The following is a 27338-nucleotide window of genomic DNA, read 5'->3' on the forward strand; positions in this document are numbered from 1 at the left end:
AGAGACAGGTGGGGACTGTAGCCTAAGAGACCCTCCCAACTCAGAGCCCTCTCTGAGTCAGTGACAGTAAATGGTCCTGGTGAAATCAGGGCTCAGGTTCCGGGAGCAAGAAGACCCAGGCCTTTGGGTTCCTCTCCTGAGGACGTGCACTCTGGTGGAGCAGTTCCCATACTGGACCATGAGTTTCTATAAAGTGAATTCAGTGGCATCCAATTCAACAGATGTTAATTGGTGCCTTATGCATAGCACCTTATGCATAGTAGATGTACAAAGCAGACACTCAGACTTGAATGAGAGAAGTGGTTCCTGTTAAGTCTTTACAATCTAGGAGAGGAAGCAGATACATAAACCGTAACCACAGTACCAATCTGGGTAAAACGGGAACCTTAAATGAGGACCAAAAGGCAGAGGCAAGAGAGAGTGGAAACTTGGTGGTGCCCCTTTCATCTCCTCCCTTCCAGCTCAGACGCGTCTTGAGCATTGTTGGCTATCTGCAGAAAGGCCAGATCAGGAGTCAATAAATGAGTCTAGAAAGGCATATTCTCAACCCTGCTGTGCCTAGGGTACCCTTATTCCTAGGCCTACAGGGACATTCCAGACAAAAGGTCTCCTCCCCTCCAAGGTGAGTTTACTGCCTCTCTTTAAGGTCTCTTTATCTGCACCCCCTTCTTCTGATTCAGGATTTGTTAGGGAGGCTTGCGGAGGACAGGGGCTGGGCTGTTTGACCAACCTGGTACAGGGTCTAGCACATAGCAGGGGGGGGTAAATAAATACCTTTGCTGACGACAGACGGGGCAGCGGGCAAAGGCTCACTGACCTGGCCGTGCGAGAGAGAGGCGGCCCCCGGCCCTCGCCGCCCTGAGTGGGTGACCTGACCCCAGAGGAGGGCGGTTCCGCCCGCACTCCGCCCACGCACTCGAGGGGCCCCTGGCCGCCGCGCTCCCGGGGCAGACCTGCTCTGGGGGATGTGGATTGCGGTGGCGGTGGCGGGGCTGGCGGGGCGGATGAACGGGGGAGGGGTGGGAGGGGGCCCCGGCCCAAGTTCACGCCTTCCTCCCTCCATCCCACGGGCAGCGGAAGCGATTATTCCCCACCGGCGTCTGGCGGGGCGGGGGGCGGGCTCGCACCCCGAAGAGACACGGGCCTCCCCGCGTCCACCCTTTTGATCGCGCCGCCACACCGGGCCCCCTCCCTCAGCCCCGGGGCCGGTATAACTAGAGGCCGTGCCCCTCCCGGCGGCGCACTGGGGTCCGGCAGCGATGGCCGCAGCTGAGCCCAGCCAGCTCCAGTTCGGGGAGATCGCCGCGCCCCCAGCCTACCGGCCCGCCCACCCCGGCGGGGCGTTCCTGCCGACCCCGAACCCCGCGGCTGCTCTGCTCCCCGCGCGTCCCTCGGGCCCCGGTCCGGAGCGCGGCGCCCCGGTGGCCTTCGCCGGCTTTCTTGGTAGGGGTCCCGGGCCCGCGGCGCCGCCCTCCGCCGCCCTGGGCCCGCCTGCGCCCCCTAAAGGCGCGGCCGTCCCGTCGGCGTCGCAGCGCCGAAAGCGCACGTCGTTCAGACCCGAGCAGCTGCAGCTGCTGGAGCTCGTCTTCCGCCGGACCATGTACCCCGACATCCACCTGCGTGAGCGCCTGGCCGCGCTCACTTTGCTCCCGGAGTCCAGGATCCAGGTGAGCGGCCGCGGCGGGCCGGCACGTTCGCCGGTGCCACTTGCTTGACGTTGGGCAAGTTCCTTCCCTTGAGCCTCGGTGTCCTAGGCTGTAAAACCAGTACTTGCCTACGGTGATTGTGAGGCTTAAATGAAATAATTCAGCTGCACGCTCAATGACTTCTGCCTCTCATTGCTGAGGATAATAAGGGCCCCTCCGAGGAGGCTAGCTGGTCTCTTTGAAATGGTCAGAAAGTAAATCCTCAGCAGGAAGGTAATAGGAAGTATTTTCACACTTTTTCCTTATCCAGGAAGAAGGGACAGATGAGGCACAGTTGGTGTTTCCTCCTGCTGGCTCACCAAGTTGCCCCCTGGGCCCCTAGGCCACTTTCTTGGCAGGTATTGGGTCTGCAATGTGGGTTGTAAAGGATGTAACGTCTTGGGGCAAAGCCTGAAGCATGTGGAGCTTCTCGTCAGAGTTTGAAAAATCTAGCACAAGGTGCGTTTGTTGCCTAAAGTAATAAAGACAGGTTCCTCGGTATTTGTGGGGAAATAGTGAGCTGAAAAATTTATTCATATAAGTGAATGAAGTCCACTGAGCAAAATGCCTCCTTAAATAATTTGACAAGGGAGTACACTTTCAAAACCTAATTTTCCAGGGCTTCCCTGGTGGCGCAGTGGTTGAGAGTCCGCCTGCCGGTGCAGGTGACACGGGTTCGTGCCCCGGTCCGGGAATGATCCCACATGCCGTGGAGCGGCTGGGCCCGTGAGCCATGGCCGCTGAGCCTGCGCGTCCAGAGCCTGTGCTCCGCAACGGGAGAGGCCACCACAGTGGGAGGCCCGCGTACCAAAAAAGAAAAAAACCCCTAATTTTCCAAATTCTTTTAAGGGCTATCATCTTTAAGCATAGTAGCATTTTTTCCTAAAATTCTTAAGTGCTGCTATTTCTGTGGCCTCATTTTTCATTGCAGATGTCCCTATATAAAGTATAGCTAGAACTAGGTATTATTCCAATTTTGCATCTGGGAATGGTGAGGCCGAGAAAGCTAGGTGCTCTGATTTGTGAAGTGTTCTGTGAAAACCATAAGGTTCGGGAGCAGGGAGCCAGGGCATGTTAAACTGGAATTTATAATGAACTATGAAGGTGTAATAGTAGCATGAGGACTCCAACCAAAAGCAGTTTCTCTCTCCCCCCTTCCAGGTGTGGTTCCAGAACAGGCGCGCCAAGTCGCGTCGTCAGAGCGGGAAATCCTTTCAGCCTTCAGCCAGGCCAGAGCTTTTCCTCCATCACTCTGCTTGTGAAACTGAAGCAGAATATTTGAAGCCCCAGCTGCCTCTGGAGGTAGATGTGAACTGCCTGCCGGATCCCAACAAGGTTGGAGGAGACATCTCCAACCCTAGCTCCCAAGCTCAGAATTTTGAAACCTATTCTCCTCTCTCTGAAGACATTGGTTCAAAGCTGGACTCATGGGAGGAACACATCTTTTCTGCCTTTGGTAACTCTTGAGGAGTCTGGGAGAATTCAGGATAAGTTCAGAGGAACCATGACTGACAGCCAGGGAGACACACATCAGAATACCATCCTTTCTGGCTTCCATGTTAAGGACTCATCCATGTTAACCTTGGTAATGGTTTTGGGTCATCTCTCACCTGTGAAGCTTCTTCCCCTTTTGCCCATGAACTTTTGCCCATGGCCTGTTCTTTCTTTATAGTACACACCCCCTAGGAGTTATGGCATTTTTTACCAGTGCATCTCCAAATCTGCACTTTCATTTTGGTCTGCATACCTGCTCTTTCCTACCAGTCCTGTTGGTATTTTTTTGAACTAGTTTTTCAGAACTATCTTCACAAGAACGCCTTGGTTCGACTCAGTTTCCCCTTGTGCTTAACAGCTGCTGTCTTCATATGGCTCCTCCAAGGCTTATACCCTTAGACTCATGTTAACCCAGCTCCTTCAATCCTCATCCTGTCATCAAGATTCACTACTCTTTAAATTTGGCCTGACATCTTTATGCTCATTCGTAGCGCCGGTGATTCTGCATCCAGATTATTTAAGAGCCCCCTGCCTCACGTTTCTCAGATTTAAAAAAACTGCTCTCTAGAAATCTGTAGTAGCCTCCAGCTGCTACCAAATTATAAAAACGTTTTGGTTACCCTTCCAGATAATGGACATTGATAGCCTACAGGACCATTATGCGCATCTTCTTAGGGTCACCCATCCACGATATATATATGCCTCTGTCTCAAAGCCACTCCTTTCAGTTTTAGAACCAAATGAATAACCTGTCTCTTTCAAAACACTCTAGACCTCCCTCCTTCTGAAGGCTGTAACTTTTTCTAATCCTCATTTTGTACCTGTTACTTCAATCACTGCAGCATTGCCCTTAGCACTTGTTGTTGTACTTCTGTGCAACTTCAGTTTATTATTATTAAATGTTTTCCACCAATGTCTCATTGTAATTCTATTTAAATGAGTTCTGTCCTTTAGATAGCACTTAGTACAGCGCTTCACTCCATAACTGCTCAGTACATATTTTGTGGTCATGAGAAACATTTCTAAAAGAAAAGTTTCTGCAAATGTAGTTTATAAAGCCAGTAATCATGGTATCAGCAGGCCACTGTGCTGAGGAATTTAACTTGGTTAAAAGTCTATCCAGCTTGTTCAAAGTTTAGTAACATGAGTCTTCTGGTTTCAGGAGATTTCTCTTTCCCAATTTATATGATAAGAATGTATGTAAATTACTAAGTTAGCCCAAGATGAATTACTGCTTCGAGGTTTTGAGGGTTTTCAAACTCCTAAGGACAAAAGGAAACTGTTTGTATATGAGGTAATCATAGGTGAGGTTTCTCTGTAAACTGTGCTTTGGAGGCAGCTCATGAGAAGCCATGGCTCGGGCCAGGACTCAGGTTTGTCTTTTTTTTTTTTTTTTGTAATGGAATTTTTTTTTTTCTTTTGGCTATGCCACACAACTTGCAGGATCTTAGCTCCCCGACCAGGGATTGAACCCGGGCCCTTGGCAGTGAAAGTGTGGAGTCCTAACCACCGGACCGCCAGGGAATTCCCCAGGACTCAGGTCTTGATGATTCCTAGAAGAGTCAGAGCTATGCTGAATGTCTCAGACATCATACATGCCAGTTACCCTGATTTTCAGAGGTGTTAAATGGCTTGCATTTTTCAGAGTAGCAAATCCACTATTAAAAGCAACCAGGACATGGGCTTCCCTGGTGGCGCAGTGGTTGAGAGTCCACCTGCTGATGCGGGGGGCACGAGTTCGTGCCCCGGTCCGGGAAGATCCCACATGCCGTGGAGCGGCTGGGCCCGTGAGCCATGGCCGCTGATCCTGTGCTCTGCAACGGGAGAGGCCACGACAGAGGCCCACGTACCGCAAAAAAAAAAAAAAAAAAGAAAGCAACCAGGACATAGTTCAGGCTTTAGTAGCACACTTGCCTTCTGAACCCTGAGAAGCTGTCTGAAACCAAAAATGAAGCGATAAACATTAGCTCTTACCATTTTCAGTGCTTGTTATGTGCCAAACATCGTGCTCGGGGCCTGCCCCCGGGGTGGCCAGGAAGTCTCACAATCACAGAGCCCTTCCTTTGCATTTAGCCTTGTGACAAGGCCAAATGAGACGACATAAATACACTCACAACTGAGAGACATACAATAATTAACTTACAGTCCCTTGCTGGGGAGAGACGCCCGCTGGGGGAAGCGCAGGGCAGGGGCCCCGTCCTCCCCAAAGCTTGGGTCTGCAGCCAAGTGGGTGCGCGTCGCCTCCTGTTCATGTCTGTTTCCCCACTTGTACCAGAAAATACTACAGTACTGCACCATCTCTGGACAGTTGAATCTGAAGATGTGGAACCACAGACAAGGAGGAACTACATATAGGAGAGATGACTGTGAAGTTACACAGGGATTTCCTATGGCAGGGAGGGTTGGCCCCTAAACGCCCTCCCCACACCATGTTCAAGGGTCAACTGTGTATCAGACTTTTCCTTTATTGTTAGCACGTTGTGCATCCAGTTGAAGACATCTTTCCTGCTCCTGGATTATAAAGGTATTTTCCTGGGTTGTCGTCCTACAGTGGCCTTTCCTGTTTAGGCTTTCAGTCCACCTGGATTTGACTTCTGAATATGGTGTGAGGTGGGGGGCAAGTCTCATTTGTCTGTCTGTCAAACTGTCCCAGCACCAGATTAACTTTTCAGTTACATCAGCAACTAATTGCTTTATTTTAAACAGTAATAGAAAAAAAAAAAGTAATAGAAACACTCCTACTAAAGTTAGTGAAGTACAAACCACTTCTTTCTTATCTATAGGCAATGTGAAGATTTTTGTTGTTTTTTTGTTGTTGTTAGGGAAAGAAACCATTATAAAAAAACATTTACACTACTTTATTTCACTTAAACATTCGTGTATCAGGATATTTTTATTTCATCATAAATGATTACTTAAGTCACTAGCATAAACATTCCTGAATTTTGAATCACTTTAATTATAAATACTAAATATAAATTTTAAAAAGCTAGAAAGACAATTTCAACACATTTTACATGAAAAACTTAAAACATTCGGTCTTTATTTTCTTTCCGTTCTTACTTTTCCTGGATGTTCTCAAATAAAGATAAGCAAATGACTTAAAAAAAAAAAAAACTTGCAGTCCACTAAGGATCACATTTAAAGGAAACATGGTAATTAGCTTACTAACTTTATCATTGCATTTACATTGTGTTATGTTCTGCTTTCCCCAGTGAAGAGTTTAGAAAATCTACAAATATTTAAATATTGCCACAAGTTTTAATGTGGGATCCTCTAAGAACAGTGATTTGTACCCCTCTCAAGCTCTTAGGAGACCCTAACTGCTAAATGTATCTATTATAGGCACTATATGTTTATTCCTCACAACTGCCATATAAGGTAGGGACTATTATTGTTTTAAAGACTACGAATTTTAAGTAGTGGTTGACAAATCACACAGCTAATAAATGACGGCCTGGACACAAATCTAGGACTAACTCAGTCCACCATTTTATTCACCACCATATAATGCCTGCTATATTGACCTGGCCTTTTTAGTTAGGACTAATGATAACGTGACAGGTTTAAAGGCAACTCCTTAAGCAGAATTTGTACACCCAAGTGAGTACTGTCTCATCTTTCAAAACAATCATCATGGAGGACGATACTTTTACTCCAGTGACACTAATGTTGCTTAGAGCTCTTTTGAGACTCTTATTTGTTCATTTGTTCCACAAATATTTGGTGCCTATAAAAGGTACTTTATCAGGGCCTGGAAATAAAATGGTAAGCAAAACCAGCAACGGTCCCTCCCCTCATGGACCAAAGAGGCTAGTATGGAGACAAAAGAAGAAATATAAAATTGCAAATGTGACAAAGTGCTGGAAGGAGGGGTACACGAAGACCTGTAGATGATGTGTTGTGGTCAAATAAAACTTCCCTAAGACAGTGATGCTGAAGGTAAGATCTGTAGGATGATCAGGAGTTACCAAGGTAAAAGAAGAGGGAACACAGAGGTCACTGAGTGTGCAAAGGCCCTGTGGAGTAAGGAGCAGGATGGAGAAATTGTAGGGGAGGCTAGATCATGCCTGGCTGTGTAGGTCTTGTAAGAGAGTTCTGAAATTGTCCCGAGAGCCGTAAGACTTCAGATGGGGATAACGTGACCAGTCCTGTGTTCTAAGAGTGTCGCTCTGGCTGCATCTGAGGAGAGCTGAGTGGCTACTGGGAGGTAAGTTAGGAAATAACTGCTGTGTTCCAGGCTAGTGATGATGGCAGCTGGGCTAAGAGTACTGGTGATAGTGTAGATGGAGAGAAGTGCATGAATTCAAGGGAAAAAAAATTTTAATTGGCAAGTTGTTTTGTAGATTCTCAACGGTAGCAAGTGAATCTGATTTTTGGAACTAACAGTAATTCAGAACCAAATCTGCGTTAACACCTGATATGCTTGCTTGTTCACTCAATCTGGCTTTGATAGTTTTCTTTGGAGCTCCAAAAATGTGTTAGGCAGTGGCAGCATCATTTAAATGAATGTACAGCTGACCCCAAATGACTACTTTGAATTATATAGATTTCTTCTTCCTTACACAAAAATAAAATTCAAATATATTCTTAGGCACAGTTCTTGCCATCAACACATGATGGCACTGAAAGATACGGACAATGCTTAATTAAATATGTGCAAAACCATGTATAATTTATTTTATTATTTTTTTAACATCTTTATTGGAGTATAATTGCTTTACAATGACGAGGTATAATTTAAGTGTGACAAGTTAGCCTTAAGAAATGTAAAAGAAAAAATGTAAAAAATGCTTACCTAAGTCTAGGCAGAATATATTAAAAAATAAATCCTTGGGCTTCCCTGGTGGCACAGTGGTTAAGAGTCCGCCTGCCGATGCAGGGGACACGGGTTCGTGCCCCGGTCCGGGAAGATCCCACGTGCCGTGGAGCGGCTGGGCCCATGAGCCATGGCCGCTGAGCCTGTGCGTCCGGAGCCTGTGCTCCGCAATGGGAGAGGCCACAACGGTGAGAGGCCCGTGTACCGCAAAAAAATAAAAATAAAAATAAACCCTTCTCTAGGTCTATATAGTAAGCCAAGTAACTTACTTGCTTAGTGTTTTCCACAGTGATTACTCAGTGATGGGAAAAAAACAACCCTAATGATATTTTAATTCAAAATGACTTGGTAATTAATCTGTACCGTTTTTCCTAAAAATATAATTTAGTGGAAATGATAATTTTTAAAAACTTTTTAAATAGAAGGAATACTTACCAACTTGTATTAATTAAATGAAAATGTAGATCATATTAATTTTCATAGATCAATTTATTTAGAATTACAAATATTAAGAATAAAAGATTTATGCATTTCTTAATTAACATAACAGTTTAGCTAAATATAAACTCTGCACTAAAGTTCTGCAGTGGCACAATACCAACAAAGAATATGGAAGCATTTTTAAACTATACAAAAATTTCAAATGGAAAATAATCTTGTTTCAGTTTTATTATACATTAACATATAAAAAGTCTCATTTTATGAGACATCTAAAAGAATCAAAGCCACTTCTACAGCTATATCTTTAACTCCAAATCTGAAAACAATTCATTTTATTTTGACTTTATAATATTCTATATTAAAACAGAGAAAATTCCAAATACACATTTTTTACAAGATTAACATCTTAGGCAGGGTTTTCCTTAAAAAACCAAAAACCAAAAAAGCCCACAACCAAATACAAACCTTTTTCTCCTTTTCCTAGCACTGGCTATTATATTTGTTTTCCTTATAAAATCTTTTTACTTTAAAAATTGTGTAACTGTTGGATTTTAACCAGTAATCTGGTTCAAGAGTTGTGCAAATAAACAAAAAATATGAAAATAGTGTGTTATCAGTCTTTTTTTTTTTTAAAAATAAATCCCATAACAATAGCACATCTTCCCCTGAATTGATGGGAAGAGACATGCCAAATCCATTTGCTGAAATTAAGCATCTTGCAGTAATGTTTCTTTCCTGCTCCTTCATTTTCTTTCAACAGACAAACAACAAAGGTTTCTTTTATAAATTATGATAAATTAAAATATTTATTATAAAATGATCTATAGAACCATGTCACATTGCAAGTATATATCATATATACTTGTAAAGTCCATATTTCCCACCTATATTCCAGTGGCTTCCTAAAAATGAGGACTTCCCATATCTCATGATGTTATCTTTTGAAGACTGAGGTGGTGATCAACTAAATGAACTGGAGTTGTAATTTTCTAGATGGAATTTCCACATTGCCATGCATAATGCACAAAAAGACCATGTTTCTTCACGTTCTCCATTGCAGTAGTTGTCTGCATGGGTTGGGTTGAATTCATGCACGTTAAAAAGATGGTCAACATATTCTTCCATAAAATTATATTATGTTCAGACATTTTCAGTTTAAAAGTACTTGCTAATAAACATATGTAACATAAGCGGTGCTACTGCAGCTGAGTAATAAAAGAAAAATAAATATAATGCTGGTCAGCAATGCTGGTTTAAGAAGCAGCACAGTATATTCAAATGCCTTACTTGGAGATTTAAATTTCCCTTGTTTTCCAGCAGTTAGGTTATTTGGTGTTGGAAGCCTATATAAAGGAAGAGAACTTCTCAAAAACAATGTCCTATGCAGTTGGAATAATTAAATCTTCTATTCAGTCTCTGTTGGTGTTATTTGCTGCAAAGGCATGTAAGTTTCCCATCTGGCTCAGGCCACTCTGAATATGTGCAACATGAATTTCTACATTATTCTGAAAGCAACTAAAGAAAGAAGAAACATGGTTAGCTACATTATCTCACAAAATGAAGAAAAACAATTTTTAAAAAAGGTAGAGCTGAAATGCTGTTAGGAAATAGCTAAGATAATGACCCCAGGTAAGTAAGAAATCTTCCCTTTACATTAGCCATAATTCTACTTCAGTAATAATTGAAAAAGTATATTTGAAAGAAGCAAAGAAGCCACAGGAGTACTGGAAAAGGAGGACGAATCTCTCTTTGGGAATCTCTCTAAGTTGAAATCCATGCTAATTCCAAACCTAAATATTATGTCTTCTGATTCCTTTGTATAAAAAAATCCATCTGAAAATTCTACTCTGTCAATAGACTGGATATAACCGAAAAGCTCAATTTATTTCAAGGATAAAAATCATATGAGTACTTCATAAATATGTAAAAGTCTTAAAGCTTATACTGGAAATCATTATGAATTTAATATAAAAATAATTAGAATACATCTAATGAATTACCTGATATTAGAAGCATCTATTGTACTCTTGATATCATTTAATGAATCTGTAAGTGATTTAAATTCAAAGGAATTCAGGTCTCCTCCTTCTGCCAGACACTAAAGGAAAAAATATTTCAAAATTTAATCGAATTATAGTTCAGATACAGACAAACACCCTGCTCTAGTATACAGTTTAATTTTTTAGCAACAAATTAGCATAGTTTGTTTAGGTGTCAAAATTAAGAAAATATTCTTAATATTTTCTCCGAAATTTACCTTAATTTGTAATAAAATAGCTGTAAGCCTGGAGATTAAGTCTGTCAGATTTTCATTTTCAACACAGGGCTGTCCTGTTGAGGAATTTGCATGCCGAACAATCTCCTGTGCCTCTTCCTCACACCTTCGTCTCATATCTGTCGGCTGATCTGCAGGCTGGAGCCCTTGGTCTGGAGCAAGCTGAATACAGATGATTAAAACATAAAATGTACATTCATAAGGCCATGATAACTTCTGTGTGTTTGTGCCCTGTTTTCAGGTTAAGATTTTTATAAATGTAGCATTTATAACAAAAATGATGCTCACTCTTACCTTAGAGGTTTTTTCTCCTCTAACTGTATTTTCTTTCTGATTTGTTTTATATTTTTGGTAACTTTTAATTTTGAGATACTTTAAAACTTCTAAAAAAGAATAGAACAAAAAACTCTTGATAACCTTTTACCCAGATTCACTAACTGCTTATGGTTTACTGTTTGACTTAACACTTGATCTTTTTCTGTCTGTATATAATTTTTTTTCTCTTAACTATTTGAGAATAAGTTGCAAACACTGTGCCTCTTTACCCCTAAATGCTCCAGTTTGTATTTCTTAAGTCCAAGGATACTCTCTTACATAATCACAGTGCAGTGATCACAATCAGGAATTTAGCACTATTTATAATGCTATTTTCTAACAGTCTACATTCAGATTTCATCAACTGTCCCAACACATAGCTAGTTTTCCCCCTGAAAACATTTGGTTGTCCTGTTTCTCTAGACTTCTTTACTCTGGAACAGTTCCTCGGTCTTTCATGACCTTGATATTTCTGAACAGCACCAGCCAATTATTTTGCATAATATCCCTCAGTGTGGGTCTGTCTGTCTCCTTTTGATTAGACTAAGGTTATACATGTTTGGCAGGAACAGCACAAAAGTGATGTTGAGTTCTTGTCAGTGCATGGTGATCAGGGAGTGCATGATGTTTATCTGTCCCACTACTGCTGCTGTTACCTCCGGTCACCTCGGTTAAGGTAGCCATGTGCCTCCTAATCATCCCAGAGAGCCTCCTTGATCATTCTTAGAGCAGCACACTGCTCCACCATGGGATGTGCCATAAGTTTAGCCAACTCCCTATGTATGGGCGTTTAGGTTTTTTCTAATATTTTGCGATTATCAGTAACACTGCAGTGATGAACCTTGTCTTCTAACACTTAAAAGTTTTTTTTAAATTGAAGTATACATAAACATATAAAAGGATACAAATCCTAAAGTGTATGGGTTAATGAATTTTCACAGATCAAACATGAGAAATCAGCATCGAGATTAAAATGGAACATCACCAGCGCCTCAGAGACCAACTGTCATCTTCCAGTAGAATACTCCAAGGGTAACCACCATCCTGACTTCTAGTATTGTATGTTGGCTTTTGCTGGCTTTTGACTTTTACATAAACGGAATCATGCATCATATATTCTTTTGTGTCTGACTTTATCTGTTCAATATTTACATATGAACAAATATGTTCACATATGTGTGAGTTCATCCATAGTGTTGTGAGTAGTTGAGTTCATTCATTCATTTTTTTTTCCTAAGATTTTTTTTTGATGTGGACTATTTTTTTAAAGAAGTCTTTACTGAGTCTGTTACAGTATTGCTTTTGTTTTATGTTTTGGTTTTTTGGCTGCAAGGCACGTGGGATCTTAGCTCCCTGACCAGGGGTTGAACCTGCACCCCCTGCACTGGAAGGCAAAGTCTTAACCACTGGACCGCCAGGGAAGTCCCAGAGCTCATTCATTCTTATTGCTGAGAATTCCATTGTATATTATATGTCAGTTTACTGATTCATTCTAGTATTGATGGGTATTTGGGTAATTACTAATTTCTGGCTATAATGAACAGTGATGCTATGTATATTCTTGTGTATATCTTTTGGTAAATACACGTTCACATATATTTGGTATATATTTAGAAGTAGACTTGCTTGTTCTTATTTTAAAATCAATATTGTACTTCCATAAGAACTTTGTGAAAATTAAATCATTTTACTCCATTAGGAAATGAGCCTATCACATATGGCCTTGTGTACATAATGAGATACAAAAAGACTGGTGAGCAATCCACTTCTGCATGTTTTGTTATATGTTATCTTGGACTGCTTGGTTTGCACCTCTTGTGGATGGTTGCTAGTCCATGGGGAGAACTCTATTTGCTAGGACACACATATTGCTATGTAGGTAAATGACAATTACCCGGAAAATAAAAATAAATGATAATGGATGGCTAAAGGAATGAGCAAAATATACTCAGAGTTTAGATACAGGTAATCACAGTTCATTTCCCTCAGTTCTATTCAAGTGGATTGATAACATCACCAATGGCAGATCTTTGGGACTTATCTATGAGGCTAGTGTCATAAAAAACTATTTAAGAATCTGATATCACAAATAGAGATGGCTTTAAATAAACCCATGCACTTATGGTCAATTAATTTACAACAAAGAGGCAAGAATATACAATCGAGAAAAGGCAGTCTCTTCAATAAATGGTGCTGGGAAAAATGGACAGCTACATGTAAAATAACGAAATTAGAACATTCTCTAACACCATATACAAAAATAAACTCAAAATGAATTAAAGACCTAAATGTAAGACCAGATACTATAAAACTCGTAGAGGAAAACATAGGCAGAACACTCTTTGACATAAATTGCAGCAATATTTTTTTGGATCCTCCTACAGTAATGGAAACAAAAGCAAAATAAACAAATGGGACCTAATTAAACTTAAGAGCTTTTGCACAGCAAAAGAAACTAAATAAAACAAAAAGACAACCTACTGAATGGGAGAAAATATTTGCAAACAATGCAACCAACAAGGGATTAATTTCCGAAATATACAAACAGCTTATACAGCTCAATATCAAAAAGCAAACAACCCAATAAAAACATGGGCAGAAGATCTAAAGAGACATTTCTCCAAAGACGACATTCAGATGGCCAACAGGAACATGAAAAGATGCTCCATATTTCTAATTATCAGAGAAATGCAAATCAAAACTACAATGAGGTATCACCTCACACTGGTCAGAATGGCCATCATCAAAAATTCTATAAATAATAAGTGCTGGAGCGGGTGTGGAGAAAGGGGTACCTTCAGACACTGTTGGTGAGAATATAAATTGGTACAGCTAGTATGGAGAATGGTATGGAGGTTCCTTAAAAAACTAAAAATAGAGTTACCATTTTGATCCAGCAATCCCACTCCTGGGCATATATCCAGAAAAGATGAAAACTCTAATTCAAAAAGATACATGCACCCCAATGTTCACAGCAGCACTATTTACAACAGCCAAGACATGGAAACAACCTAAATGTCCATCAGCAGATGAATGGATAAAGAAGATGTGGTATAATATAAGAAAAAAACAAAACAGAACAAAACAAGAAGATGTGGTACATACATACAATGGAATATAACTCAGCCATAAAAAAGAATGCAATAATGCCATTTGCAGCAACATGGATGGACCTAGAGATAATCATAAGTGAAGTAAGTCAGACAGATAAAGACAAAGATCATATGATATCACTTAAACATGGAATCTAAAAAAATGATACCAAAAAAAGATTAAAAAATGATATAAATAAACTTATTTACAAAACAGAAATAGACTCACAGACACAGAAAAGGGGACATATAAAGGTTTACCAAAGGGTTTCCCAAGGGGTGGGGGAAGGATAAATTAGGAATTTGGGATTAATAGATATACACTACCATATATAAAACAGATAAACAGTAAGGACCTACTGTATAGCACAGGGAACTATATTCAATATCTTGTAATAACCTATAATGGAAAAGAATCTGAAAAAGAATATATATAATTATATATAATATATATATGTAAAATTCAGATACATATATATATGTATCTGAATTACTTTGCTGTACACCTGAAACATTGTAAATCAACTATACTTGAAAAAAAAAATAAGAGTGGCTTTACTGGAAATATACAGCCTCTAAGAAAGCAAATGCAGGAGCACACTAAACTCATCACAATCATCTAATTCTTACCTTTCAGTAAGAAACTCAAATTTTAGGTGAACCTGTTGAACCACCTTCATATATATAATTATATGTGCATGATAACAATAATGATAATTCACAAATAACCCCATAATCTATGTGACTGAAGTTCAAGAATCTATAGTTCTAATGTAAAGTTTATTTTTTTAATTTTTATTTATTTTTTAAATTGTTTTGGCCACGCCGCATGGCTTGCGGGATCTTAGTTCCCTGACCAGGGATTGAACCTGGGCCCTTGGCAGTGAAAACACGGAGTTTGAACCAGGGAATTCCCAAATATAAAGTTTAAAAAGGAACAAACAAAATTATATACACAGCATGATCATAACTTTGAGAGAAAAAGCATGTATGGTAAAAAAAAAAAAAATTAGGAGGAAGTAAACCAAAATATAGTCTTTGGGGTAGTGGAATTAAAAGAAATTATTTTTCTGGATGTTTCTAAATTTCAGGAGAGCTATAATATAATCATTTGTAATTCAAACAAACAGAAAACCAACAGAATTGATAGCTCACTGTGTATAAAGCACTCTTCAATACTGATGCTGTAAGGAATAGAAATATATATAAAATATGGTTCTGCTACAGGATCTTGGCTTAATTTGGATTTTCTAAAATGTGATGGTAACAGTATTAAGCTTCAGATAAGAGTGGAAAAAAAAAAAGACTGGAGGTCACAAGGGAGATTCATACAAATTACCTACCTCATAGCAGTACTGTTGAACTTTATGCAAAACTTTGTTTAGGTCCTTGTTCAGTTGTTCAAGCTCTAGAACAATTGTTGCATATCTCCGCTGAAATTCAATGCTAATGGGCATGGAATATGATTTCTGAGAAGAAAAAAAAAAGTCAGATTTTGATAAATTTTTTTTAACAATGTGATTTCAATTTATAACAGGACATTGGACTTACTCAAAATAGACTAAAAGTTATTAAAACAGTCTGTACTCAGTGTTATACTTCTTAAATGTGATAATGGTATTATTGCTATTTAGGAGATGGTTCTTAGGAGTGTCATGATGCCTGTCATTTACTCTTTTTTAAAAAAAATATATTTATTTATTTATTTTTGGCTGCGTTGGGTCCTTGTTGCTGTGCGCGGGCTTTCTCTAATTGCGGCGAGCGGGGGCTACTCTTTGTAGTGGTGCGCGGGCTTCTCACTGCAGTGGCTTCTCTTGTTGCGGAGCATGGGCTCTAGGCGTGCAGGCTTCAGTAGTTGTGGCACGCAGGCTCAGTAGTTGTGGCACATGGGCTTAGTTGCCCCGCGGCGTGTGGGATCTTCCCAGACCAGGGATCAAATCCGTGTCCCCTGCATTGGCAGGCGTATTCTTAACCACTGCGCCACCAGGGGAGTCCCTGTCATTTACTTTTTAAAAAACAGAGATCGCAAAAAAAAAAAAATAAATAAAATAAAATAAAATTATTTTTTATTTTGTAATTATTTTTTAAGCTGAGGTACAACTGACATACAACATTCTATTAGTTTCATGTGTACAACATAACGATTCTATATTTGTATATATTGCAAAATGATCACTACAATATGTCAGTTAGCATCCATCACCAGTTACAGAATTTTTTTCCTGTGATGAGAACTTTTAAGATTTACTCTCTTAGCAACTTTCTAATGTGCAGTACAGTATTATTAATAGTTTGGTCTGCAGCTTTCCAGTCACTTTCTCAAGGCATTTTATACACATATATGTATAGCTTTTTTTGTTTTTTTTTTCTGTTTTTGTTTTTGTTTTGCGGTACGCGGGCCTCTCACTGTTGTGGCCTCTCCCGTTGTGAAGCACAGGCTCTGGACGCACAGGCTCAGCGGCCATGGCTCACGGGCCCAGCCGCTCCGTGGCATGTGGGATCTTCCCAGACCGGGGCAAGAACCCGTGTCCCCTGCATCGGCGGGCAGACTCTCAACCACTGCACCACCAGGGAAGCCCTGTATAGCTTTTTATAAAAATGAGATCCTAATATAAATATTATTCCACAATTTGTCCAATTACTTAATGTGTCTTAGAGAGCTTTCCATGTTGATATAGACAGATCTAGCTTGTTGCTTTTAAGAACTACATAGTGTGGGACTTCCCTGGTGGTGCAGTGGTTAAGAATCCGTCTGCCAATGCATGGGACACGGGTTCGAGCCCTGGTCCAAGAAGATCCCACATGCCATGGAGCAACTAAGCCCGTGTGCCACAACTACTGAGCCTGTGCTCTAGAGCCCACGAACCACAACTACTGAACCCGCATGCCACAACTACTGCAGCCTGCGTGCCTAGAGCCTGTGCTCACAACAAAGAGAAGCCACCGCAATGGGAAGCCCGCACACTGCAACAAAGAGTAGCCTCTGTTCGCTGCAACTAGAGAAAGCCTGTGCATAGCAACGAAGACCCAACACAGCCAAAAAAAAAATAAATAAATTTATTTAAAAAAAAAAAAGAACTACATAGTGCTCCAGAAGAATGGCTGTCCCATGATTTATTTAACCTCTCCTGTTTAGATGGACATATTGTTTCCACCTTTTTTTTTGCTATTACAAGCAATGCTGCAATAAACATTCTTGTATGCACACCTTTGTGCATATGCACATGAATGTTCATTTGCAATAGCTAAAAACAGTAAACAATCCAAATGTCCATTGACAGATGAATGGATAAACAAATTGTGCTACAGCCATACAATGAGATACTACTTAGCAATAAAAAGGAACAATATTGTGCTAACTTTGAAACGTGCAACCAAGAGGGTGAATCAAAACTCATTATACTGATTGAAAAGAGCCAGGCAAAAAAAGAGTACATGCTGTATGATTCCATTTATATAAAATTCTAGAAAATACAAATGAATTTATAATGATAGAAATTAGATCAGTAGTTGCTGGAGCCTGAAGTAGAGGGAGGGATGGATTACAAAGGGCTTGGGAAATTTGGTGGGGGGAAGGGAGAAGATAGAAATATTTGTTATCTAGCTTGTGGTGATGGTTTCATGGACGCATATGTCTATGTATACACACACAAATATATCCCACCAAATTGTACATTTTAAACAGGTATAGTTTATTGTACATCAGTGATACCTCAACAAAATGATAATGGGAAAAAGCTACCCAGATCAAACAACAGAACATTGCTAGCACCCCAGAAGCCCTCCATGTGTCACCTTACAATCAATTCTTTCATCTCTCTCCAAAGTAACCATTATCCTGACATCAAACATTATAGTTGAGTTTTTGAACTTTATATAAAATACAATCATACTATATATGCAGTCTTTTGTTACTGGCTTCTTTCGGTTAACATTAAGTTTGTGACATTCATCCACACTGTTGTGTATATCTGTAGTTAGTTCATTCATTGCTGTATATTATACCTTTGTAGAAATACGATATATTCACACATCCTACTGTTCTATTTGTTGTTGGGCATTTGGCCTGCTTCTAGGTTTTGGCCAATGTGAATAGTGCAGCTATGACATTTTGTACTTTGTTCAATTTTAGTAGATAGATCTAAATAGTTTCCCAAACTGATGGAATAAGAAAGTTCTGGCTGCTTCATATCTTCACCAATCTTTAATACTGTAGTCTTTGAATATTAGCCACTTCAGAGGGTGTGAGTGGTATCTCACTGTGGTATTAATCTGCATTTCTCTAATTACTACTGAGGTTACTACTTTTCAAAAAAATTTTTGCTAATTTGAATATCCTCTTTTTAAAAATATCTGTTCAGTTTTCTTTCCTGTCTTCTATTGGGCTGCATATATTTTTCTTATTGACTTAGAGTTCTTTATATATTCTGGATACAAGCTTTTTATCAATTATATGTGCTGTAAATATTTTCTTCCATTTTGTGGCTTGCCTTTTCTTGTAGTTGTATCTTTTGATGAACAAAGGTTTTTAATTTTAATGTAGTTCAATTTATCAATGTTTTCTTTTATGGTTATTGCTTTCTATATTCTATTTATTTCATTAAAAAAATTCTTATCCCAAGGTCTTAAAAATATTCTCCTATATTATCTCTAGAAGCTTTATAGTTTTGCCTTTCACATTTATATCTAAAATGCCAGTCGTCTGGCTATGTTATGAGATTTACCCCCCTCCCCATACTGATAACCAACTGATCCAGCACCATTATTTCAAAGGCCTTTCTTTCTTCACTGTTCTGCAGAACCACCTTTGCCATAGATCAAGTGTCTGTACATGTGCAAGTCTATTACTGGGCTCTGTATTCTGTTCCATGGTCTTTTTGCCTATGTTGTGTCAGTAGCACACAGTCTTCAATAACTCTAGTTTTGTAATAAGTCTTGATATCCAAGAGTAAGTCATCCTACCTTATTGCAGTTCCACATAAATTTTAGAATCAGCTTGTCAATTTGAACGCACTTATACACACACACACACACACACACACACACACACACGTGGGATTTTGATTGAGATTACATTCAATCTATGGATAAATTTGGTGGAAATTGACCCCTTTACAAAAGATAGTGTCTGAAATCATGAATATGAATACCTCGCTTTTTATTTAGGTCTTCTTTAATTTCTCTCAACATTTAATAGTTTTCTATATAGAAGTTTAATATATCTTATGCTATATTTATATCAAGGTATGTAGTTTTAAATGGTATTTTTGAAATTTCATTTTATAACTGCTTATTGCTGATATATAGAAACACAACTGCTTAAATAAAAAAACTGACCTTAAATGTAGCAACTATGCTAAACTCACTTATTAATTCTAATAATTTATCTGCAGATTCTTTTACATTTTCTAGGTACACAACCACATTATCCGTGGATAAAACGGTTTTATTTCTTCCTTTCCAATCTTTATAGCTCTTACTTCATTTTCTTGCTTTGTTACACTGGCTAGGCCCTCCTGTGTACTACTGAATAAAAACTGCGATAGTAGGCCTCCTTATCTCATTCCCAATCTTAAAGAGAAAGGTTTTAACACTCACTAATAAGTATGATATTGGGAATTCCCTGGTGGTGCAGTGGTTAAGAATCTGCCTGCTAATGCAGGGGACACGGGTTCGAGCCCTGGTCCGGGAAGATCCCACGCGCTGCAGAGCAACTAAGCCCATGCACCACAACTTCTGAGCCTGTGCTCTAGAGCTTGCGGTCATAACTACTGAAGCTCGCGTGCCTAGAGCCCATGCTCCGCAACAAGAGAAGCCACCGCAAAGAGAAGCCTGCATACCACAACGAAGAGTAGCCCCTGCTCGCCACAACTAGAGAAAGCCCGCGAGCAGCAACAAAGACCCAACAGCCAAACAAACAAACAAACAAAAACCCTGTACCTGAATGTTCATAGTCACCTTATTCATAATAGCCAGTGTGGAAGCAATCCAAATGTCCCTCAATGATGAATAAATAAAATGTGGTATATCCATACAATGTAACATTATTTGGTAATGAAAAGAAGTACTGGGAATTCCCTGGTCATCCAGTGGTTAGGACTTCACGCTTCCACTGTCAGGAGCTGGGTTCGATCCCTGGTTAGAGAACTAAGATCCCACCCACAAGCTGCACAGCCAATAAAAAAAAAAAAAGTACTAATACATGTTACAACATGGATGAGCCTTCAAAACATTATGCTATGTAAAAGAATACAGTCACAAATGATCACATTTACATTAAATGTCCAGAATAGGGGGACAGAAATTAGATTAGTGATTGCCTAGGTTTGGGGTGGGGGGTGGTTAGAGGTGAAATGAGGAAAAAATACAGGGTTTCTTTATTGGGATAATGAAAATGTTTTTAAATTGATTATGATGATGCCTGTAAACCTGTGAACTGAACTGTAAACTAAACACCACGGAACTGTCCACTTACTGTAAATGGGTGAATTGTATGGTATATGAATAATACCTCAATAAGGCTGTTATTTTAAAAACCTGCCCTTTTAAATAAGTTACTATAATTAAGCGTGGTTTCCTATCAATCCCTGCTATATAATCAGCTAATGTGCTTTAGGTCAGGGGTCCCCAACCCCCAGGCCATGGACTGGTATTGGTCCGTGGCCTGTTAGGAACCAGGCTGCACAGCAGTGGTGAGTGGCAGGCAAGCGAGCCAAGCTTCATCTGTATTTACAGCCGCTCCCTATTGCTCACATTACCGCCTGAGCTCCGCCTCCTGTCAGATCAGTGGCAGTGTTAGATTCTCATAGGAGTGCGAACCCTACTGTGAACTGTGTGCGCAAGGGATCTAGGTTGCGTGCTGCTTATGAGAATCTAATGCCTGATGATCCGAGGTGGAGCTGAGGTGGTGATGCCAGTGCTGGGGAGCGGCTGCAAATACAGATCATCATTAGCAGAGAGGTTTGACTGCACAGAGACCATAATAAATCAATTGCTTGCAGACTCATATCAAAAACCTATCAGTGAGTGGCAAGTGAAATCAAGCTCAGGGCTCCCATTGATTCTGCATTATGGTGAGCTGTATAATTATTTAATTATCTATTACAATGTAATAATAATAGAAAAAGTGCACAATAAATGTAACGTGCTTGAATCATCCTGAGACCATCCCCCGCCCCCCACCCCTGGTCCAGGGAAAAACTATCTTCCACAAAACCAGTCCCTGGTGCCAAAAAGGTTGGGGACTGCTGCTTTAGGTTGTCACATACAGGTTGAATGTGGCACACAAAATGGACTTTTTTTTTTTTTCTTGGATGTATTCTACTTTCAGGACTAGTTAACTAGTAAGGAGATTTCTGCAGAGATGCATAATCTCAAAAATAAAAGAGGACTAACAAACATGATATGACAATTCTGACAACATATTCAGGGCAAGAAAAGACCAACTTTCACAGTGGTGGATGGAGAGAGGGAAGGAGTACAGAGAACATAGTATTCAGAGTTTTCCAAAGCCACTAATACATGGTTTTAAAAATGGTTAAGACAGAACTCTCAGGGATATCCCCTTTTCCACTCTTGAATTATTATTAATGTCCATGTATGACAAGTCAAATTTCCAAAGTGGAAAAGCAATTATTAGAGACTGAGACTGCTAGTTCAATATCTAATAGTGTTGAGGCAATTCAAATCTATTTTAATAAATTCCACATGCACTATTAATTTCTATGTGGATGCTTTGTATATGTATTTTAAAAATATTTTAATAATCCAAAATAGAAAAGGCATATTGAAGTCAATAAGCTTAGACAAACTTTCACTGACTTTAACATACTACGTAATCTGGACAAGAAAAGGTAGTTCAAAGCTTTAACTCTGAATGAACTTGATAAAAACTTCTCAGGTGTATGGCTGAGAAATTTGTCCTTGTTGTATCATAAAAGTGACTAAAGTATTTTAAAATCATTTTCCTCCCTTTGCTTTACAAATTGAAAGTCTGAACATCTAATTTCATATTTTGACAACTGTGGTTGTAGTTTGCTTTTGCTGAGTAAAGTATTAGATAAACAATTAAGTTTTCCAAAATTAAAGGAGACTTTATCAGACCAATGTTCCATTTTTTAAATAAATTCCATCAGAAAATATACTGGACAAAGTAGTATGTCTAGTTCTTTGAGATGAAAAATAGTGAACTACTCAGGTCATTTTGGTAAAAACAGAATAGAAATTAGCTATCAGCTTCAAAATTAAGTTAAATTAATTAAATAAAATTAAATATTTGTTAGGGCAGAGGCTGGGTAGGGATAGGGTAGATAAAATTACTCCTAGTCAGTGCTAAAATCACTTGGGATTAACGCAAATGTTAAATTAGTTCAATGTCACTAACCTGATGTGTCACAGAAAATTAGGAAAAAATGTATACCAAGAAAATCTGTAATCCATAAATCTGAAAGAATTGCTATACTTCTGAAGGTTTTTTAAAATAATAGTTCTGGATATATTAAAAACAAAATCTCCTTACAATACCTGGGAGTCTTCCTTCTGCAAAGAAGGAATTAAACTAATTGAATAATCTGTATTTGTCCCTGAAATACTCTGCAAAATTCCAACTCACAAATAATATACAAAACAGAATAAATAATAGGTATGTTAAGATTAAAGGATATAACTCAATTTTTACTACCTCTACAAGGCTGTACATATATTACATCAACATAATAGAAATGGCATAGTCTCTGAAGATACTTTCCACACTTTATTTACTTTTTAAAACTAATCTCAAATCACATACCATACACCTATTTCCTTTTTGATGATTCCACTTAAACTTAAGGGTATGGTTTGTTAAACAAAGCTTATGAACAAAATAATTATCATGTTTATTGTATGTTATACAAAGGAGCTACTCTGAATAGAAATCCATCCTTCTCCGCCATTTGTTTTGTTTTGTTTTGTTTTGTTTGCGTTACGCGGGCCTCTCACTGTTGTGGCCTCTCCCGTTGCGGAGCACAGGCTCCGGACGCGCAGGCTCAGCGGCCATGGCTCACGGGCCCAGCCGCTCCGCGGCATGTGGGATCTTCCTGGACCAGGGCACGAACCCGTGTCCCCTGCATCGGCAGGCGGACTCTCAACCACTGCGCCACCAGGGAAGCCCTGATGTACCTTTTTAAACATACTAACAAATTCCCATTTGTTAATATTTTGTTTAGGATTCTGTCACCTACATTCATGAATGAGATTGGCTAGTAGTTATTCTCTTTTGTCGTATCTTTGTTAAGTTCTGATATCAAATTATTCAAGCATTACAAAATGAATTGGAAAATGCTCCTTGTTATTTTCCTATTCTCTAGAAAAAGTTTTTGAAAGTTGATGGTAATGGTAAACACCTGGTTGAATTCACTGGTATGGAAGAATTCATCTGGGGTTGTAGGATCTTTGTGGTCAAGTTTTAAATTACAAATTCATTTATAAGGTAGTGATAGGCTTATTCAGACTTTCTAGTTCTTATTATTTCAATGTTAGCAAGTTGTATTTTGCTAGGAATTTGTCTCCATCTCAATTTTCAAACATATTTACAGGTAGCTGTTTATAATATGTATTAGTCTGCTCAGGCTGCTATAACAGAACACCATGGACTGGTGGCTTAAGTAACAGAAATAAATTTTTTTGTAGTTCTGAAGGCTGTAAGTTCAAGATCAAGGTGCTGGCAGGGATGGTTTCTGATGAGAACTTTCTTCCTGGCTTGTAGATGGCTGTTTTCTCATTGTGCCCTCAGATGGCCTTCCTTCTGTGCACACGTGAGAAATCTCTGGTGTCTCTTCCCCTCTTCTTATAGGACACCAGTCCTATTAATCTGAGCCCCAACCTATGGCCTCATTTAACCCAAATTACCTCCTTAAAGGCCCTATCTCTAAATACAGTCATATTGGGCTTAAGGCACCAACTTCTGAATTTGGAGGGGACAAAATTCAATCACACAAAATTCAATAACACAGTATCCTCTCAAGATCTTATTCATGTCTGTAGGTGATATTGTGATGTCCCCTCTTTCTTTCTTCCGTTTTTTTAAAAAAATTAATTTATTTTTGGCTGCACTGGGTCTTCGTTGCTGTGTGCGGGCTTTTCTCTAGTTGTGGCGAGCGGGGGCTACTCTTCGTTGCGGTGCGCAGGCTTCTCATTGTGGTGGCTTCTCTTGCTGCAGAGCATGGGCTCTAGGCCCGTGGGCTTCCATAGTTGTGGCTCGCGGGCTCTAGAGCGCAGGCTCAGTAGTTGTGGCGCACAGGCTTAGTTGCTCTGCTGCATGTGGGATCTTCCTGGACCAGGGCTCGAACCCATGTCCCCTGCATTGGCAGGTGGATTCTTAACCACTGCACCACCAGGGGAGTCCAGTCCTCTCTATTTTAGATTTGTTTTCCTTTTTCTTAAAAAAAAATTATTTATTTATTTTTGGCTGTGTTGGGTCTTTGTTGCTGCATGCGGGCTTTCTCTAGTTGCAGCGAGCGGGCTTTCTCTAGTTGCAGTGAGCGGGGGCTACTCTTCGTTGTGGTGAGCAGGCTACTCATTGCGGTGGCTTCTCTTGTTGTGGAGCATGGGCTCTAGGCACGTGGGCTTCAGTAGTTGTGGCATGCGGGCTCAGTACTTGTGACTCGCAGGCTCTAGAGCACAGGCTCAGTAGTTGTGGCACACGGGCTTAGCTGCTCTGCGGCATGTGGGATCTTCCCAGACCAGGGATCGAACCTGTGTCCCCTGCATTGGCAGGAGAAATAACCACTGTACTACCAGGAAAGTCCCTAGGTTTGTTTTCTATTTCATTATTTTTCTCTTTGGATTTAATTTGTTGTTCTTATTCTAATGTCTTGAGATAGATGCTTAACTTACTGATTTTCCAGTCTTTCTTCAATTTAAACATGTTTTTTATTCTAAAATAGGCATGGCTGCATACCAAGATTTTGATATATAATTTTCAATACCACTAAATTAAAAACATTTTCTATTTCCTGATAATTCATCCTTTGATCTATGGTTTATTTAGCACTGCATTCTGTAATTTTCAAGCCTGAGTTTTTTTCTTGGTATCCTTTTGTTATTAACTTCTAAGCTTATTTGCACTGTGATCAGAGAACTTATTCTGGAGAATTCTAATCACTTTGCAATTTGTTGAAATTTGATTTAGGACCAGCATACAATTAATTTTTTTTTTTTTTTGCTGTACACTGGCCTCTCACTGTTGTGGCCTCTCCCGTTGTGGAGCACAGGCTCCAGACGTGCAGGCTCAGTGGCCATGGCTCATGGGCCCAGCCGCTCCACGGCATGTGGGATCTTCCTGGACCGGGGCACGAACCCGCGTCCCCTGCATCGGCAGGCGGACTCTCAACCACTGCGCCGCCAGGGAAGCCCTACAATTAATTTTTGTAAATATTCCATGTGGGCTTGAAAATAATAGGTATCCTGAAGTTGGCAGGTATAATTGTCTACATATGCTCATGAGATCAAGTTTGTTAACTGTGTTTTTCAAGTCTATGTTCTTTTTTAAAAAAAATTATTTATTTATTTTATTTTTGGCTATGTTGGGTCTTCGTTGCTGTGTGCGGGCTTTCTCTAGTTGTGGTGAATGGGGGTTACTCTTTGTTGTGGTGCGCAGGCTTCTCACTGCGGTGGCTTCTGTTGTTGCAGAGCACAGGCTCTAGGCACACGGGCCTCAGTAGTTGTGGCACGCAGGCTCAGTCGCTGCGGCACATGGGCTTAGCTGCTCCGCAGCATGTGGCATGTAATATTCCAAGTAATATTCCATTGTGCGTGTGCGCACCAAGTAATATTCCGTTGTGCGTGTGTGTGCACACGTGCACGTATATGTGTACACACATACATACAGACTACACCTTCTTTATCCATTCATCTGTTGATGGACACTTAGGTTGCTTCTGTATCTTGGCTATTGCAAATAATGCTGCTATGAACATTGGAATGCATGTATCTTTTTGAATTATTGTTTTTGTTTTCTTCGAATATATAACCAGGAGTGGAATTGCTGGATCATATGGTAGGAGTTGGGTTTTGTTTTTCTTCCAGTCTGGCAATCTTTGCCTTTTATTCAGGAAATTTAGTCTACTTATACTCAATACTATTTATCAATATATTTAGACTTAAATCTACCATCTTACTATTTTCCTTCTATATGTCCCACCTGTTAGGTGTCATTTTTTTCTTTCTTTCCTTGCCTTCTCTTAGACTGAATGAACATTTTATTGTTCCATTCCCTCACCCACCTTCCCCTGATTAGTTTGGTAGTTATTCAACTTTTACTATTATTTTAATAGGTACCTTAGAGATTAAAATGTACATCCTTGATTTATCAAAGTCTATGTGTATACACACCCCTTACTCTGACCAAAAGACAACTGTTGTACTTTTAAACCTTTATATTTTAAATGCCACAAGATACTATTTTATCATTTTATATGGTGTCACTTAGACTAATCTACATATTTATCCTTTTTGTTGTTTTTCATTCCTTTTTGAAACTTCAAGTATCTTAAAAAAATAAGTTTTTCTTTCCTGCTTGAAGAAAACCTTTATTATTTTCTTAAGTATAGGTATTCTGGTAACAAATTCTATAATTTGTCTGCAAATGTCCTTATATTAACTTTACCCTTAAAGGAATTTTCACTGGATATAGAACTAGGTTGGCAGTAATTTTGTTTCTGCCCTATAAAGATGTCATTCCATTCTCTTCCATCCTCTGTGGTTTCTATGGAGAAGTCACCTGTCAAACAAATTGTTACTCTTTTGAAGGTACTTCCTCTCTTCCATTCTACTCTGGGTACTTTAAATACTTTTCACTTTGTGTTTGGTTTTCAGCAGTTTTACTATGATGCGTCTAGGAGTCATTACCTTTTTATTTATCCCATTAGGATTCATGGGGGTTCTTGAATTTGTGGCCTGTTGTCTTTCAACAGTGTTGGAATGTTCTCAGCTCTTAAAATATTCTTTCTGTCCCATTCTCTTTCTCTTCTCCTTCTGTTACTCTAGTAGACATATTAGACTCCCCACTATATCCCTTATTTATCTTATCCTCTCTTCTGAATTTTCTATCCATCTTTCTCTCCTTGCTTAAGTCTGGATATTTTCTTCTGATCTGTTTTCAATTACTAGTTCTCTCTTCAGCTGTTCCTAATCTGCTGTGGTTATATCTACCAACTGAGTTTTTTTTTTTAAGATGT

At 39.6% G+C, this 27338-nt stretch overlaps 2 protein-coding genes across 3 annotated transcripts in view; one reads left to right on the forward strand and one right to left on the reverse strand.

The window, feature by feature from the left end:
• Nucleotides 1-1039: 1039 nt before the first annotated feature.
• On the forward strand, nucleotides 1040-4099 carry MIXL1 (Mix paired-like homeobox). Its single transcript, XM_030761768.2, has 2 exons — nucleotides 1040-1667; nucleotides 2847-4099. The coding sequence occupies exons 1-2, from the start codon at nucleotides 1260-1262 to the stop codon at nucleotides 3150-3152; spliced, it is 714 nt and encodes a 237-aa protein (XP_030617628.1). The 5' UTR covers nucleotides 1040-1259; the 3' UTR covers nucleotides 3153-4099.
• Nucleotides 4100-8402: 4303 nt separating this feature from the next.
• LIN9 (lin-9 DREAM MuvB core complex component) overlaps nucleotides 8403-27338 on the reverse strand; it is a 105958-nt gene continuing 87022 nt past the window's right edge. For both annotated transcript variants that reach the window (XM_089907340.1, XM_030761752.2), the window contains 4 exons: nucleotides 15465-15590; nucleotides 10697-10876; nucleotides 10440-10537; nucleotides 8403-9954 (listed from right to left, as the gene is read on the reverse strand). In XM_089907340.1, the coding sequence (XP_089763466.1) occupies nucleotides 9849-9954; nucleotides 10440-10537; nucleotides 10697-10876; nucleotides 15465-15590 (510 nt within the window). In that variant the 3' untranslated portion in view covers nucleotides 8403-9848. The remainder of the gene's footprint in view (nucleotides 9955-10439; nucleotides 10538-10696; nucleotides 10877-15464; nucleotides 15591-27338) is intronic.

Source organism: Delphinapterus leucas, chromosome 1 (genome assembly GCF_059928025.1).
Source record: "Delphinapterus leucas isolate spDelLeu-1000000601 "Yukka" chromosome 1, BTC_Dleu_Yukka2, whole genome shotgun sequence".
Lineage (NCBI taxonomy): Eukaryota > Metazoa > Chordata > Mammalia > Artiodactyla > Monodontidae > Delphinapterus > Delphinapterus leucas.

Bases quoted from the DNA above. Each gene is read 5' to 3' on its own strand.
- MIXL1 (XM_030761768.2), top strand. From the start codon at position 1,260: ATGGCCGCAGCTGAGCCCAGCCAGCTCCAGTTCGGGGAGATCGCCGCG. The intron at 1,668-2,846 runs GTGAGCGGCCGC...CCCCCCTTCCAG, and splicing joins TCCCGGAGTCCAGGATCCAG to GTGTGGTTCCAGAACAGGCG.